At 52.3% G+C, this 16,184-nt stretch overlaps 2 protein-coding genes across 6 annotated transcripts; both read left to right on the forward strand.

Annotated features, from left to right (window-relative positions):
- The first annotated feature begins 1,146 nt into the window (after positions 1 to 1,146).
- On the forward strand, positions 1,147 to 8,431 carry gjz1 (gap junction protein zeta 1). The gene is made up of 2 exons (XM_006630228.3): positions 1,147 to 1,312; positions 7,661 to 8,431. Exon 2 carries the CDS (start codon positions 7,677 to 7,679, stop codon positions 8,427 to 8,429), a length of 753 nt encoding a protein of 250 aa, XP_006630291.2. The 5' UTR covers positions 1,147 to 1,312; positions 7,661 to 7,676; the 3' UTR covers positions 8,430 to 8,431.
- An 838-nt stretch (positions 8,432 to 9,269) lies between these two features.
- LOC138238142 (uncharacterized) lies at positions 9,270 to 15,324 on the forward strand. 5 transcript variants are annotated; one of them, XM_069188181.1, is made up of 3 exons: positions 9,270 to 9,351; positions 12,294 to 12,618; positions 13,724 to 15,324. In XM_069188181.1, exons 2-3 carry the CDS (start codon positions 12,294 to 12,296, stop codon positions 14,047 to 14,049), a joined length of 651 nt encoding a protein of 216 aa, XP_069044282.1. In that variant the 5' UTR covers positions 9,270 to 9,351; the 3' UTR covers positions 14,050 to 15,324. The 5 variants fall into 5 exon arrangements, with proteins under 5 accessions (XP_069044282.1, XP_069044280.1, XP_069044278.1 ...); XM_069188179.1 differs by having other exon boundaries at positions 9,272 to 9,351; positions 12,249 to 12,618; XM_069188177.1 differs by lacking the exon at positions 9,270 to 9,351 and adding an exon at positions 9,785 to 9,859 and having other exon boundaries at positions 12,249 to 12,618.
- The last annotated feature ends 860 nt before the right edge of the window (positions 15,325 to 16,184 follow it).

A 16,184-nucleotide genomic window follows, 5' to 3' on the forward strand; every position in this document is an offset into this window, starting at 1 on the left:
TGAGACAAGCTGCTGATTGAAGTTCTGTAAATAGACCAAACACAGTTGATTCCCATCTCAGCTGAAAACCTACCCAGGTGCTGAGAGATCTTCAATTCCACGACCACCTCGGAAAAAGAGGAAATCTTTGGAATGATTTCGCTCAACATGGACCCAGCAAGAACTGCAGGAGGGGGTGAAAGACCAACGGCTGGACGATGGAGAGGAAGAGGGAGAGGAGTTCGAAAGCGTGGTGGCATTCGCCACAGGGGAAGACCACGGGCTATTGTGTCTGATGAGATAAGAGCTACCATAATAGACCGTGTCACGAATCATGGTCTGTCATTGAGAGAGGCTGGTCTAAGAGCTCAGCCAAATCTCAACCATTCAACTGTCACATCTATAGTAAGAACTTTCCAGCGAACCAACAGGTAAGTTATGCATTTTACAAAGGCTGACACTGAAATGCATCCAGTGAATATTAGCCTCCAGAACCACTGCTAATTGGATTTGTTCTGAAGAGGAAAGACCAAGGGCCAATGCAATCAAACTTTGAGAAATTCAGGCCAGAGTGCTGGCAGACCACACTGTTTTGCAAAATGTTCAAAGTGTAGGCCTCATGGCGATAGCTCGGACCCTGACGAAAACGCCACAGCAGCATGAAGCAGCTGTACACCGTTCCTTCCGAGAGGAACGGTGATCGTATCAAGGAGCTCAGGCACCAGTATGTGCTGGTAAGGTGTCTATTCAACAGAAACGCTAGGGCACTGTAGGACACAGCACTCACTGCCTTATTGCTTGTACTGTAGGTCCACAGTAAGGCTTTGACTGTCTAGCCTCATCGGTTTGATTTCTGCTAGAGAGTCATGGAGCTGGAGGCCAGTCTGACACCCCAGTGAATCATTGATGTGGATGAGGCTTTCCTCACAGAGGTGGAAAGTGTATGGTCATCGTCCAAAAAAAAAAAGTGAACCTGGTATTGAAAAACACGTTAGCAATTGTAACCTGGAAAACCTGGAAAACCTGGAAAACAGCCTGTCGCAGTATGTTGGCGCTCTCCCTGCCTCCGTCAGGCTGTCGGGGTGAGGAAAGGGTTAAGGCCGCCTGTGGAGGCGTACCTGTCCGACAGGTTCCCTCTCCACGCCCCTTGTCCTTCTTCCTTTACCTGCAGGCAGGAGTCTGCACGGCTCCACTGCTCTCCCTGCCGGGTCTCCTCTCCTCTCCTCCGCCTGCACTCTGAGAGCTCGCGCTGACCGGGGAGTCCCAGCCTTCTCCCTCCCCTCCTCTCCGAGAAGGATCTTCCCATCTCTCGTCTCATCCGGATTCTGACCAGGTGAGAGGCGGATCTCAGGATCCCTCTTCAACCCTTCCAGCACCGCTGGACTGGGAGGGAGGCTTGATGGGATGTGTGCGTGTGAGAGAGGTATGTGTGATGTATGTGTGTGGTATGTGATGTGTGATGTATGTGTGTGGTGTGTGATGTGTGTGGTATGTGATGTGTGTGGTGTGTGTGTTGTGTGTGAAGTGTGTGGTATGTGTGTGATGTGTGATGTGTGATGTATGTGTGTGTGATAACTGCAATGAGTGGTAATGTGAATGATGTGTGTGTGAGATGTATGTGTGTGTGATGTGTGTGTGGTGTGTGTGTGAGATGTGTGATGTGTGTGCGGTGTGTATGATGTGTGTGTGTGTGATGTGTGTGATGTGTGTGCGGTGTGTGTGATGTGTGTGTGTGGTTTGTATGTGATGTGTGTGATGTGTGTGTGTGGTGTGTGTGATGTGTGTGTGTGGTGTGTGTGTGATGTGTGTGTGTGTGTGTGGTGTGTGTGTGATGTGTGTGGAACCGGTGGATTTCCCTGCAGAGCCCTGAGATCAGAGTGGAAACAGGCTCTTCCTCGCTGGGAAATGTCAGTGCAGAAAAGCAGAGCAGGAGCGAGCTCGTCTCAGAGAGAGATGAGTGAGGGAGCAGAGGCCATCCCACCAGGTCTGAGAGTTGCTCTCGCTTTCCAACAGCATTCCTACGAAAGCTCAGAGGCGACCGGCAGGATTTTCTGCATCTGTTTTGTTTTAGGGCTTAAATCTGCTCGATTTCAAACCGGGAATCTAGAAGATGACCGATCACGAGAAAGGGGGACTACAGTCTGTTTCCCCCTTTTCATCAGGGAGCACAAGCAGAAGCTCCTGCCCCAAATATCTGAATACCCGAATCAGGAGCTGCAGAGGGCTAGGAGGTCAGTGCTGGACTCTTCCGGCCCGTCTGACTGAAATCGCAGCACAGCTCCTCTGAAGGGCAGGAAGAGGCACAGTGACTCTCACTCCTCTTCAGGTGCATCTTAGATTTGTGGAATCTAATGTAGAATAAAAACAAACACAGACTGCACAGTGTGGCAGCAGCTAGCATTGTTGCTTCAATGTGCTGGGGCCCTGTGTTCAATTCCAGACCTGCTATTTGCTATCTGTGTGGAGTTTGCATGTTCTCCCTGTATTCATAGAGGTTTCCTCCCACAGTCCAAAGACATGCTGGTAGATTAATGGGCCTCTGGGAAAACTGGTCGCACGCTCACTGGTGTGAGTATGTGTGTCTGTGTATAATACTGTATGTGCCCTGCAGTGGACTGGGGTCCTGTCCAGGGTGTACGTTGCTTGCCTGGTTCAGTGTGGGAGCAGTACAGAGGGGTGAGGCTGGAGGCTGTGTGAGAGTGGTACAGAGGCAGTGAGACCAGAAGCTGTGCGAGAGCAGTAGAGAGGCTGGAGGCTGTATGAGAGCAGTATAGAGGCTGGAGGCTGTGTGCAAGCAATACAGAGGCAGTGAGACTGGAGGCTGTGTGCAAGCCGTATAGAGGCAGTGAGGCTGGAGGCTGTGTGCAAGCAGTATGAAGGCTGGACGCTGGATGAGAGCAGTATAGATGCTGGAGGCTGTGTGCAAGCAGTACAGAGGCAGTGAGACTGGAGGCTGTGTGCAAGCAGCACAGAGGCAGTGAAACTGGAGGCTGTGTGCAAGCCGTATAGAGGCAGTGAGACTGGAGGCTGTGTGCAAGCCGTATAGAGGCAGTGAGGCTGGGGGCTGTGTGCAAGCAGTATAGAGGCTGGAGGCTGTGTGAGAGAAATACAGAGGCTGGAGGCTGTGTGAGAGAAATACAGAGGCTGGAGGCTGTGTGCAATCAGTATGAAGGCTGGAGGCTGGATGAGAGCAGTATAGATGCTGGAGGCTGTGTGCAAGCAGTATAGAGGCTGGAGGCTGTGTGTAAACAGTATAGAGGCTAGATGCTATGTGAGAGCAGTACAGAGGCTGGAGGCTGTGCGAGAGCAGTATAGAGGCTGGAGGCTGTGCGAGAGCAGTATAGAGGCTGGAGGCTGTGCGAGAGCAGTACAGAGGCTGGAGGCTGTGCGAGAGCAGTACAGAGGCTGGAGGCTGTGCGAGAGCAGTACAGAGGCTGGAGGCTGTGCGAGAGCAGTATAGAGGCTGGAGGCTGTGCGAGAGCAGTACAGAGGCTGGAGGCTGTGCGAGAGCAGTACAGAGGCTGGAGGCTGTGAGAGAGCAATATAGATGCTGGAGGCTGTGCGAGAGCAGTACAGAGGCTGGGGGCTGTATGAGAGCAGTACAGAAGCTGGAGGCTGGAGGCTGCGTGTGAGCTGTGAGTAACAGGTATTTGAAACAAAGGGGAGCGAAATTTGAAGCCATTCAAGATTTCAGTCCTGATAAGCACACTGCCACCTTATCTTTTGTAGATCAGTCTGCTGTTTGTATTCACTAGACCTGATTCACCACAAGCCATGCATTCTTTATGAAAATGTGATACATTATGCAAAAGAGAGCAGACATTTTTGCTCTTCTAGTTCGTTTGGTAATTAGAAGCTAATTGATCCCAAGATCTCATCCAGTAGGTTCTTGAGAGAAGCCAGGGTATCGCCATCAACAACATGGCTGGGCAGCTTGTTCCACACTCCCACCCTGCTTTGTGTAAAGTAGAGCCTCCTGTCCTGGCTGAACGTCTCATCCAGTTGTTTCCTGACAGAAGTCAGGGCATCAGCTTGAACAACATGGCCGGTCAGCTTGTTACACACTCCTATTGCCCTTTGTGTAAAGTAGCGTCTCCTGTCTGGATTGGAGAATGCCGTCCAGCTGTGTTTTAAATGCCCTACCCTGTATTGTTCACTTCCATCCTGAAGTTCGTGTTCTGCTATTGTTTCAGAAGTATGGGAGAGCAGGGAGCAGTGCTGGGCGTGGCCCTCCTCTCGACAAATACTCTCCAGGCCCACACCTGCTCACACCTGGCAGGGAAACCTGTTCAACTGGACAGGCTGGACAACTGGAAGGATAACTTCCCTCCTTTCGTTACCGAACGAGAAAGGCTGGCCCCGAACTGCAGCGGGCAGCCCTGCAGCCCCTTTCTGAGTGCGGACAGAATCGGGGTCGCCCCAGTCGAACCCAGTACCGCAGGCGGAAACCGCAGACCGCCGTTTCACTGGTGTGGCAGAGCTGGAGCCTCATTGATATTCGTCAGTCCCGCGGCTCACAGCACCTTCTGTTTGCTCATTGAACACAATGTAAACCTGAAAGGTTTCCCTTGTAGAATCTGTATTTAAATATAATAGCATTGCACGCCTGAATTAGAATACGTGTAATTAGTCACAGTAAGTGCTGGGACTTCACAGCACAAGAGCCACACAGGCAATCAGATCAGGTCCTACAGTGTAATTTTCTATTACCTTAACCTGAAATCTCCGAATGGACATCAGCAGAGCCTGGATAGCTCCGTCGTTAAAGCTCTTAATCTGAGGGTCCAGGGTTCAAGTCCCTGTTCTCTAACTCTGATTAGACATAGCGGGCTCTTTAGCGTTGACGGCTGCTCGCGCGTGCCTGAAGACACGGTGTCAGGCAGGGCCAAGTGGCTGGGGCTCAGCTCTGTGAAGAATGTGAGCCCTGCGGCGGCGGCTTCTGTTGCAACGCCACTCTCAGTGTACCCCGAGGAGAGGCCCCTCGATACCAGACACGCCGCAAGCCGGATATTCTAGCCATAGTCTTAGAGCATGAAGAGACGCCGGGCAGAGTGGGCGCCCAGCCCAGCGCTTCACGGGTGATGAGGGGATGCGTGTCATGGGGAACCCTCTGGCCCCCACAACAGTGCAGGGATGGGCACACAAAACACCTGCACCTCCTCCACCGATAGCACAACACGGTTAGGAACGAGCGCAGCCATTCGGCCCATCCGGTAGTTGGTAGCTTATTGATCTCAGGATCTCATCCAGCTGTTTCCTGAGAGAAGTGGGGGTATCGGCTTCAACAACATGGCTGGGCTTCTTGTTCCACACTCCCACCACCCTCTGTGTAAAGTAGAGCCTCCTGTCCTGACTGGAGGATCTTATACAGCTGTTTCTTGAGAGAAGTCAGGGTATCGGCTTCAACAACATGGCTGGGCGGCTTGTTCCACACTCCCGCCACCCTTTGTGAAAATAAAATCGGTATAATTCAGATTCAGTCTTTCAGGGTAAAAATGTATGTGCTTAGCTTTCGTGGGAGAGTTTAATTTACCTCACAGTTGGGGAAAGACATTTAGGGATGTCTTCAGCAGCAGAAACTCAAGTAATAAACTTGGTTTATATGTTCAGGATGAGAACTGCTAAGAAGTCAACACTCACCTGCTTCACGTCTGAGTGAGAAAAAGCTCATCTCAGGAGAACAAGCTTTAGAAAAGTACTGCAGAAGGGTATCTGCATTCCGATCCAGCTCCCAGAGTCTGCGGGAATCTGTTAATTGGCTGCAAGCACATTCTGTGCATTCTGAGCTGCTGGGCGTGGGAGTGTGTGTGTCACTCTCAGTAATGAGCCCAGTAAAACTCAGCCTTACAACAGCAAAAGATCCGTGTGCACATGTGTATGTGGACGTCTGTATGTGCATACAAGAGTGTGAGTGTGTGTATGTGTGAATGTGGGGTTCGTGTGTGTGGATGTGCGGGGGGGGTTTCCAGGTATGTGCGTGTGCGTGTGTGTGCATGTGTTTGAGTATGTGCATATCTGTGTGTGTGTGCATGTGCAGGGGTGTGTGCGAGTGTGCGAGTGTGTGCGTGTGTGTGAGTGTGTGGTGCATGTGCATGTGCAGGGGTGTGTGCGAGTGTGTGGTGCGAGTGTGTGTGTGTGCGAGTGTGTGTATGTGTGTATGTGTGCACGTGCAGTGGTGTGTGCAAATGTGTGAGTGTGTGCATGTACGGGGTTATGTGCGAGTGTGTCTACGTGTGAGTGTGTGCACGTGCAGGGGTGTGTGCGAGTGTGTCTACGTGTGAGTGTGTGCACGTGCAGGGGTGTGTGCGAGTGTGTCTACGTGTGAATGTGTGCATGTGCAGGGGTGTGTGCGAGTGTGTCTACGTGCGAGTGTGTGCATGTGCAGGGGTGTGTGCGAGTGTGTCTACGTGCGAGTGTGTGCATGTGCAGGGGTGTGTGCGAGTGTGTCTACGTGTGAGTGTGTGCATGTGCAGGGGTGTGTGCGAGTGTGTCTACGTGTGAGTGTGTGCATGTGCAGGGGTGTGTGCGAGTGTGTGCGAGTGTGTCTACGTGTGAGTGTGTGCACGTGCAGGGGTGTGTGCGAGTGTGTGCGAGTGTGTCTACGTGTGAGTGTGTGCACGTGCAGGGGTGTGTGCGAGTGTGTGCGAGTGTGTCTACGTGTGAGTGTGTGCACGTGGAAGTGTGTGGTGCGACTGTGTGCATGTGGCGCGTGTGTGAGGTGTGTGTAATGACGGCGCGTCATCGAGTCAGTACACACTGCAGCGGAGAAGGACTGATGTTTCCGATAGGGGGCAGGACAGACAGCAGAGCAGAAAGCAGGAATCCATAGGGAGCTCTGTGCTTCCTGGACAGGACCCAGGATACCCGGACTCATACATTCTTCACCAGTAATGGGACATACTGGTTAATTCCACACGGCAAAGAGGAAAAGCTATGGAACAAATACACACTCAAGAAGCTCCCCACTCCCAAAGAGCCTCTGACCACACCCTGAATCGCGTATTTGATAAGGATTAGGAGCTCAGTAGTTATTGATGATTTAAGCAAGTAATTTTCTTGAGTAAGGAGACCCTAGAACTTCAGTACATTTTAAGAATAATACCCTGACGTCCTTCATGAAACAGCTGGGTGAGATCCTCCAGTCAAGACAGGAGGCACTATTTTACAGAAAGAGTGTCAGGGATGTGCAACAAGGTGCCCAGCCTATGTTGTTGAAGTCAATACCTTGGAGTCTCTCAGAAAACAACTGGATGAGATTCTCCAGTCAGGAGGAGGCTTTGTGCCCTACTTTACACAAAGCGCGGTGGGAGGGGGGAACATGCTGCCCAACCTTATTCTTGAAGCCGATACTCAAGAATCTCTCTGGAAATAGCTGAATGAGACCCTCCAGTCAGGACAAGAGGCCCTACTGTACCCAAAGGGTGGTGGGAGGGGGGAACAAGTTGCCCAGCCTTGTTGTTGAAGCCGATAACCTGGATTCTCTCAGGAATCCTGGGATGAATCACCTGCTAACTACCAAACGGGCTGGACCGGCTGAAGGCCCCCTGTCGCTCGTGTCCAGTCTTACTAAGTGTCTTATCCTGCGGTGTGTGAGACGAGTGTGTGTGCTTCCCCGCGGGCCTGAGAGCGCCCTGTAACCCCCTGACTAATGACGCCGCTGCTTCTCCCCCGGTGCGGACAGGCGCTGAGGCGGGAGGATGGCCGCCATCGTCACGGGGCTGATCCCCATCCTGCGCACCGCGGTCGAGGCCTCGACGGACTACAAGGGCCGCACGCTGTGGTTCGGCTTCCTCAGCATCCGGCTGGTGGTGCTGTTCGTGGCCCAGCTGCCCTGGTCCAAGCTGGACACGGACTTCAGCTGCAACACCACGGGCCCCGACCTGTGCCAGCGGGCCTGCTTCAACCAGCACTTCCACCGGCCCACGGTCATGGCCTGGAACTTCTGCTACGTGCTGCTCATCCTGTCCGTGCTGCTCATGGAGCTCTTCGCCTCCCAGCTGCGCAAGTCCGCCGTCAAGAAGGCGGCGCTGTCCGAGTCGGAGGCCCAGGCGGGCCTGATCGACGCCGAGGAGCAGAACGGGCCCAAGCGCAAAGTGATCATCGACTTCCACCGGCACAAGGCCTCCCTGTTGTTCTACCTGCTGTGTGTGACGCTGCGCATGTCCATCGAGATCTCCTTCCTGGGCATCCTGGTCTTCTGGAACCTGCCCACGCTGGACGAGACGCCCATCCTCTGCAGAACCGAGCTGTGCCCTGGGACCTACGTGTGCGTCGTGAGGGCGGCGGCCGAGAAGAGGATGTCCATCTACGCGCTGGGCTCCATCTCCGCCGTGGTCGTCCTCACCAGCGCCCTCTTCTTCCTCTACTCCCTGACGCACTACTTGATTCTGGGAAGGACCAGGCCTGCAGGCGACACTGTGCCGGGAGTTTCCATGCAGAGCTGTGCCTAGCCGCACAAAACTGGTGGCCACATGTCCTCGGCCATCATTGTGCCTGCAGCTGCGCAGCTCTGACAGGTGTCAGACCTCCCACACTCCTGCGGCTGCGCAGCTCTGACAGGTGTCAGACCTCCCTCACTCCTGCAATTGCGCAGCTCTGACAGGTGTCAGACCTCCCTCACTCCTGCAGCTGCGCAGCTCTGACAGGTGTCAGACCTCCCTCACTCCTGCGGCTGCGCAGCTCTGACAGGTGTCAGACCTCCCACACTCCTGCAACTGCGCACCTCTGACAGGTGTCAGACCTTCTGTGCTCCTGAAGCTTAGTTTTTTGGTGATAACAGAAATGAAAACATCTGGAAGAGAAGATTTTTCTGTAATTCTCGAGAGGCCCCTGGAGAACACTCCTGGAGAGCGGCTGCTGATCATGGACTGATGGAAGAGCTGTAGTGTTAGGCCTCTCTGGAAGACGAGATGTTCATTTGCAACAAACTGACTTCTGCCTTGGGGGACCAGCGGGGGGCGATGTTTGTCTCTTTTATCAGACTATAACTGTGCTGTACCTTGTGTTGAGGGTTGTGGAGGAAACCTGCCACGCTGGAATATTCTTGAAACTGGAAAAGCATCCTTTGGGAAACCAAGAATCAGAAAGAGTAAGAGCAGAGGAGCAGAAACTGCAGGAAAGGCTGTTTAAGACTGAGAGGAGGAGGCAGTTCACGGTGTTGGGTGCCTTGCAGCAGGCCGACAGACCCGGGCACGAGAGACTTCTGCAGGGGCCTCCAGCGGCCCCCCGAGCCCCCCTAGCTTTCACATGCCCCTCCCCGAAGTGATGCCCCTTCTTCAGGTCCTGGGTCCCTGGAGCAGAGGGGTGTCCGGTTTTCACCCCAGGTCCTTGGGACACCTCCCTGTCTCACTGTCTCCTGGTTAGTTGTTCCAGGTGAGTGCAGGCTAATTGATTAATTAGTGGCTAATTGCTGATAAAGTGGTGAGTGAATGTCACCTTAGAGTGCGACACTGGGAATCATCCGCTAGGACGGGGGTCCCCAACCCAGGTCCTTGGGGGACCCCACTTTCTGACTGACCTCTGGTCTGACACGGGCTAATTCATCACAGACTAATCCCTGGTTAAATGACAGCTCGAGTCAGACTTTGGTCCTCCTTGCCTGTCAAATATGATGGTATACAGTATCACTCTTCCCAAGGGCTCGTGATCTAACTGCCCCAGCGCCCCCGGCTGGGCTGATAAGAGGCGGGGCGTCCTGTTTATGCGCCCCGCTGCTCGCGGTCTCCCGATTTCCCCGGCTCTTCGGGACGGAGCTGTCATTTTCGAAAGCGCAGATTGAGAGGTTTCACTTCCCAAAAGTGCCGAGCGCAGCCACTTCATTTCCCGGCCGCTCCGCCCCGTCTCGTCAGCCGCCTGCCGCCGAGCACCGTCTCAGACAGGGGTAGGTAGACTCTCCACAACACGGTTTCGCGTTTAAACGACCCCCCGCCAGGGTTTGTTTTGTAACCGGATTCGCTCTGGACCTGCAGTCCCGAGCGCTTTGCCGGCGGTGAATAACATCGTCCTACCTCGCTTTACCGTGATTTCGCCGCGCCTGGCGTTAGTAACGCACCGCTCTCGCCGGCTGGGAGAAAGGGAAGTCCGCGGTTCAAACCGGAGAGAGAGTGTTGAATGTGTCGCACAGTCGCCTCTGCGAAAACGAGACTTTTAGAACACGTTCTGCGGTGGAAAACCTGATGTACAGTATTTAATTTCCAACTTTGATCAAAACCGCTACAGTTTAGCTAGAAAGGAGAGGCCACTCGATCCACCTGCCACGTTTTCTAGTTAGTAGCTAATTGATCCCCCCATCTCTGTTTCTTGAGCAACATGGCTGGGCAGCTTGCTCCCCACTCCCACCACCCTTTGTGTAAAGACGTGCCTCCTGTTTTTATTACTACATGCAGTTCCTTGTCCCCTATTGGATTGCAGCTTCCTGGCACTGGTAGATCCTTTCAAGGGGGGATGGGTTCAGCTTCCTGACACATAGTAGCTGGCCGGAGAAAGTGTTAGGTTTTGTTTCCTTTTTTTGTTAATAAATAATTCACTACATTACAGTTCCTGGTGAGGGCTGAACCAGCCCAGGGCCTGTTCAGGAAATATACAGTGCAAGTAAGTGCAAGGAGAAGCTAAACTACACAGGGACAATAAAGAGATGCCTCCTCGTAACAATTACAGTAATAATCCCTTACCTGTATATAGCGCTTTCTGGACACTCCACTCAAAGTGCTTTACAGGTAATGGGGATCCCCTCCACCAGCACCAGTGTGCAGCCCCACCTGGATGATGCGCCAGTCTGCTCACACACACCAGCTCTCAGTGTGGAGAAGACCAGAGTGATGAAGCCAGTTCAGAGAGGGGGGTTATTAGGAGGCCATGATTAGTAAAGGCCAGTTTACCAACCCCCAGCTGTTATCCAGCTGGTATCCCAGCCCCCAGGCCCTTGGGAAACAGGGAGAAACTGGAGCGCATGGAGAAAGCGCATGTGATCAAGGCAACAACATGCTGACTCCACACAGAACGTGCTCGGGGACAGAATCGTACCCCAAGACCCCAAGAGCTGCAGGTTGGTGACCCTAACCCATTTTAAGCTCCCAGGGAAAAACCAGGGTCCCCCCACATTTAACGAGAGGTCCCCGACAGAGCCAGAGCAGGGAAACAGAAGTCAGACACAGTTTGGACCTCGAGGCAGCGCAGTGTTGCAGTGAAAACTGAGTCTTTCTGCTCTACGTCTGCACAGCCTGACCAACACTCTACCGAGCTGCACAGATTCACGTCTCCGCTTCAGGCCGGCTCACGCCGAGAGGATATTTGCACTTCCTGTGTGCCTCTCTGCCTCAGATCCGCCTTTCCCAGCTCTTCCCACAGAGACCGTGGTTTTCAGGAAATATGAAACATGATGGGGAACATGCTTTGTCGTGCCTCTCTACTTACTGTACTCTGATCTCACTGGGCGTTACTGCACAGTCCTGTGATTTTACCACAATCTCACTGGGCTTTACTGCACAGCCCTGTGATTTTACTCTGATCTCACTGGGCTTTACTGCACAGCCCTGTGATTTTACCCTGATCTCACTGGGCTTTACTGCCCTGTCATGTGATTTTACCACAATCTCACTGGGCTTTACTGCCCTGTCCTGTGATTTAACCCTGATCTCACTGGACTTTACTGCACTGTCCTGTGATTTTACCCTGATTTCACTGGGCTTTACTGCATTGTTCTGTGATTTTAGTCTGATCTCACTGGGCTTTACTGCACAGCCCAGTGATTGTCCAGAATCAACTTAAATCCTTTTTCATGAGTAGTGATTGGATGTCTTACTCATGGACAGGAGGATGGACAGCTCACAGAGGACACTGTGCGTTACAGCGCTGCACACAGGACACTGCATTACTGAGCGAATGTCTGTTCTGCTTTACTGTTTATTAATTGGAGGAGAAGTAGCTCCAAGCTCAACAAATCTGCAATTTCCCTCACGGGATCAATAAAGTATCTATCTATCTAACATGTTCAATCTGAACAGAATGGAAACAAAGATTGCTCCCGAATTTCAACCAGTATTTCATTGTGTCCAACTGATTTTAGCTGTGCAGGAGGCACGTCTTTACACAGAGGGTGGTAGGAGTGTGGAACAAGCTGCCCAGCCATGTTGTTGAAGCTGATATCCTGGCTTCTCTCGAGAACCATCTGCATGAGATCTCAGGATCAATTAGCTCCTCCCCACCAGCCGGCTGGTTTGGCCGAGGGGCTCCTCTTGTCCATGACCTCTCTGGTGTTCCCGTGTATCTAGAGCGCATGTCTGATCGCTGACCGTCACCTGCGCCCCGCTCTCCAGATGGCGTCGCTGGTTGGCGGCCTGGGTCGCTTCCTGCAGCCCGTGCTGAGCTCGGTGCTGGAGCTGCGCGGCCCGGCGGTGTGGTACGGGCTCCTCAGCCTGCGCCTGCTGGCGCTCTTCAGCGCCGAGAGCAGCTGGCGGGCCATCCGGACGGACTTCGTCTGCGACGGCAACCTCACCCAGTTCTGCCACGCCCTCTGCTTCAACCACGCCTTCTCCTTCCCCACCGCCTCGCTCTGGAGCTTCAGCTTCCTGGCCGTGGCCGTGGCCATTGCGCTGCTGCAGGTGGCCAGCAGGGGGAAGATACGCAGTGGTCCTCAGGACAGTGAGTAGAGTCGCATCGAGCCCTCCAGCCAATCAGAGCCCAGAGGCGGGGAGGCGGGGCTTAAACAGACATGACCAGCCAATCTGAGCCAAGGGACAGGGGGCGGGGCTTAAAAAGGCAGCCATTCCTCACCCTGGGTTAAATCATCTGTGACATGACCAGCCAATCACAGGGGCAGGGGGAGGGGTTTTAAACAGGCAGTCTTTCCTGACCTTAGGTTAAATCAGCACCTGATTCTGTGTACGGATTGATCTGGCATGATGAGCTTTAACCTGAAGTGTTGAACTGGATTTTCTTTGGAACAGCCAATGGAGGAATGAATGGAAAGGGTTAAATTTAATATTTTCTGTTCAGCTCACAAGGGCCTTTGGGGGAAAAAAATCACTTTATGAGACATTGCCAAACAAAGTTTTTTCCAACAACGGAACCTTTAAACTGCAATGCAATGGGTGACAAGGTGGTCCAGTTGTTAGTATTGCTGCCTAGGTTTAGTTCTGGACCTGGGGTGCCATCTGTGTGTCTGTGTGTGTGTGTGTCCCCTGCCTTGCACCCGTTGCTTGCGGGGATAGCCTCCGGCAGCGCTGTGATCCTGTACTGGATAAAGCCATTATGAAATAGATGGATCTGGTGTAATATTGTCTATAGCATCAGCCTTCAGAAGCTGATAATTTAGCATACAAGAAGAACATGTTTTAACAATATTCCGTAAAGAATGACTGGCGATTGCTTGCCCAGACCTGGGACATGTTACAACACGATGAATTTGGGTGGAGAGTCATTTCGTCTAGTCTGATAGGGCAGTACCAGACACAGGCTAACCTTTTCCAGAGTTACAATAGAGAAAAGCATCCATGAAAGAGGAAAGCGGTCTGATTAATACTGCTACTGGGTGGACTGAGTCTGTCTCCAGAGGCCTCTGTAAAATAAAATATTATAACTACTGGTGCAGTTCAGCTCCTCTGTGGAATAAGAGGATTTTGCTGGGCTGGGGGTCTGCTTCTGTCACCTGCAGGTGCACACCTGTGCTCTCAGGCTCTTGACTGACAGTACAATCGGTGTCGCGCCTCTCACCTCAACCACTGATGTCCTGTTTGTGTGTTCGCAGGCGGTGAAGGTGGGGCAGGAAAGCCGGAGCGCCCAAACCCCTGCCCCCTCCTCTTCTTCCTCCTCCTCCTCCTCCTCATTGAGACATCGTTTCTCTGGGTGCTGATTGCCATCAACTCCAGCATCATAACCCCCGACACCGTGTCCTGCCAGACTAGCGCCTCCTTCTGCCCGAGAGTGGAAGTGCAGTGCGTGGTGCTGGGCCGCTCCGACAAGCAGATGGCAATGGTGACGCTGGGCTTTACGTCCACAGTCAATATTCTAGCCAGTGTTGGTTATACAGTCTACCTGCTGGTGGGACCCAGCCGGAGGAGGAGGCACAGATAGCCATGACCAGTCACCTCCAGTGCTGCACAGGACAAGGGAATCATCACTGTCCTCAACAAGAGGCTGTTCACACTGACACCTGGAGATTTACAGTCTACTGATCACCTCCTCCACACTCCTGTTCACAGTGACACCTGGAGATCTACAGTACTGATCACCTCCTCCACACTCCTGTTCACACTGACACCTGGAGATCTACAGTCCCCTGATCACCTCCTCCACACTCCTGTTCACACTGACACCTGGAGATTTTCAGTCTACTGGTCACCTCCTCCACACTCCTTCTCACACTGACACCTGGAGATCTACAGTACTGATCACCTCCTCCACACTCCTGTTCACACTGACACCTGGAGATCTACAGTACTGATCACCTCCTCCACACTCCTTCTCACACTGACACCTGGAGATCTACAGTACTGATCACCTCCTCCACACTCCTGTTCACACTGACACCTGGAAATCTACAGTACTGATCACCTCCTCCACACTCCTGTTCACACTGACACCTGGAGATCTACAGTACTGATCACCTCCTCCACACTCCTTCTCACACTGACACCTGGAGATCTACAGTCTACTGATCACCTCCTCCACACTCCTGATCACACTGACACCTGGAGATCTACAGTACCGATCACCTCCTCCACACTCCTGATCACACTGACACCTGGAGATCTACAGTCCCCTGATCACCTCCTCCGCACTCCTGTTCACACTGACACCTGGAGATCTACAGTACTGATCACCTTCTCCACACTCCTGTTCACACTGACACCTGGAGATCTACAGTCCCCTGATCCCCTCCACCATGCCCTGGTCACTGTACAATATTCTCAAGCACACTTACTTCCTGACTGGTTTGCGGGATCGTTCCCTGCACTGTGTACCGTGTGTCGAGATGGTGAATTTCAGTGTTGGCTTGAATCAAGGCATTTGCTTTCCTCCAGATCACAGCAGATACCTTTTGTTCACATCCTTCGTATGTCTTGTGTTTCCTGCAGGGGCTTCAGCGGTTTATCCCAGACAGGGAGACTAAAATGACATTTGCTGAGGTATACAAGAGGTATATAAAACACATGCAAAGGACTCTGACTTTATCTGAGTAATTCTACATTGATGGAAATATTCAACTCCACAGCTGTTGCAGCTTTATAGTATGACTGGCTCTGAAGATTTCTCCAGAAAACCAATACTGCAAGACCGATGCAAACCTATTGACTTTGATTTTTATGTTCTTTTATAGTGTAATAAAAGCTTGTTTCCAGAATAAAACGCCCCCTTCCCTGGTATGACAAAAAGAACTCGGTGGCGTTACAGAGCCCCCTAGTGGACAGAGTGGTTCACTGCACTGGCGCCCTGCAAGGTCTGAACTCCTGACCGCCGCGACTAGTCAGAGTTGTACCGGTCTCGTGGCTTTACTTGGCTCAGCTGGCTCCTCCGTTTAAATTTTTGTCTGTTCTTACAGATCGAACAGAACAATCAAATCTGACGTGAATTTAGGCTGACTTCATTCTTCCACACGATGTACGCGGGTATGACATTCACAGTACTATTAACCGACAGGCAACCTCATTCCCAGTAAGAAATTGAAGATTTTGCTTTCTATAAAATAACTAGAACATATAAAAATAACAACTGGGAATTATCGTATCGCTTTTTTTGTTTTTCAATCGTGCAGCGAGTCGACACCTCGTGTTGATGATATGTTGAGGGTCCGAGAGCGTCAGGACACCAGTTTCTACTAAACCTGGAGTAAACCTGGCTTGGAGCGGGTGGAAAACTAGCTCTGTTTGGCAGTCTGCCGGGGAGTGGGGGGTTAGTGCGGGAGGTATTAATGATCCACAGACATGCACTCATATTCTTCAGGGGCTCGGCCCCCTATGACGATGGAAATAGAGAACACAGGTCGAGGAAGACACGCCCCCCACCACACACTTCATCCAATCACCAACACTCTACGCGGGGGGGGGGGGGGGGGCGTGGCACAGTCTCCTCACTTCCATCAGTATAGGGAACGGATGAAGCGCTTGGAGCATCCTGACCGCCTTGAGCTCCGAATATAGCATTTACACATATCGAGATCTAGCTCAAGTAGGGAGCTGCAGCAGCATGCGCAGGCTGCAAAGAAACAA

Source organism: Lepisosteus oculatus, chromosome 4, assembly GCF_040954835.1.
Source record: "Lepisosteus oculatus isolate fLepOcu1 chromosome 4, fLepOcu1.hap2, whole genome shotgun sequence".
Taxonomy (NCBI): Eukaryota; Metazoa; Chordata; class Actinopteri; order Semionotiformes; family Lepisosteidae; genus Lepisosteus; species Lepisosteus oculatus.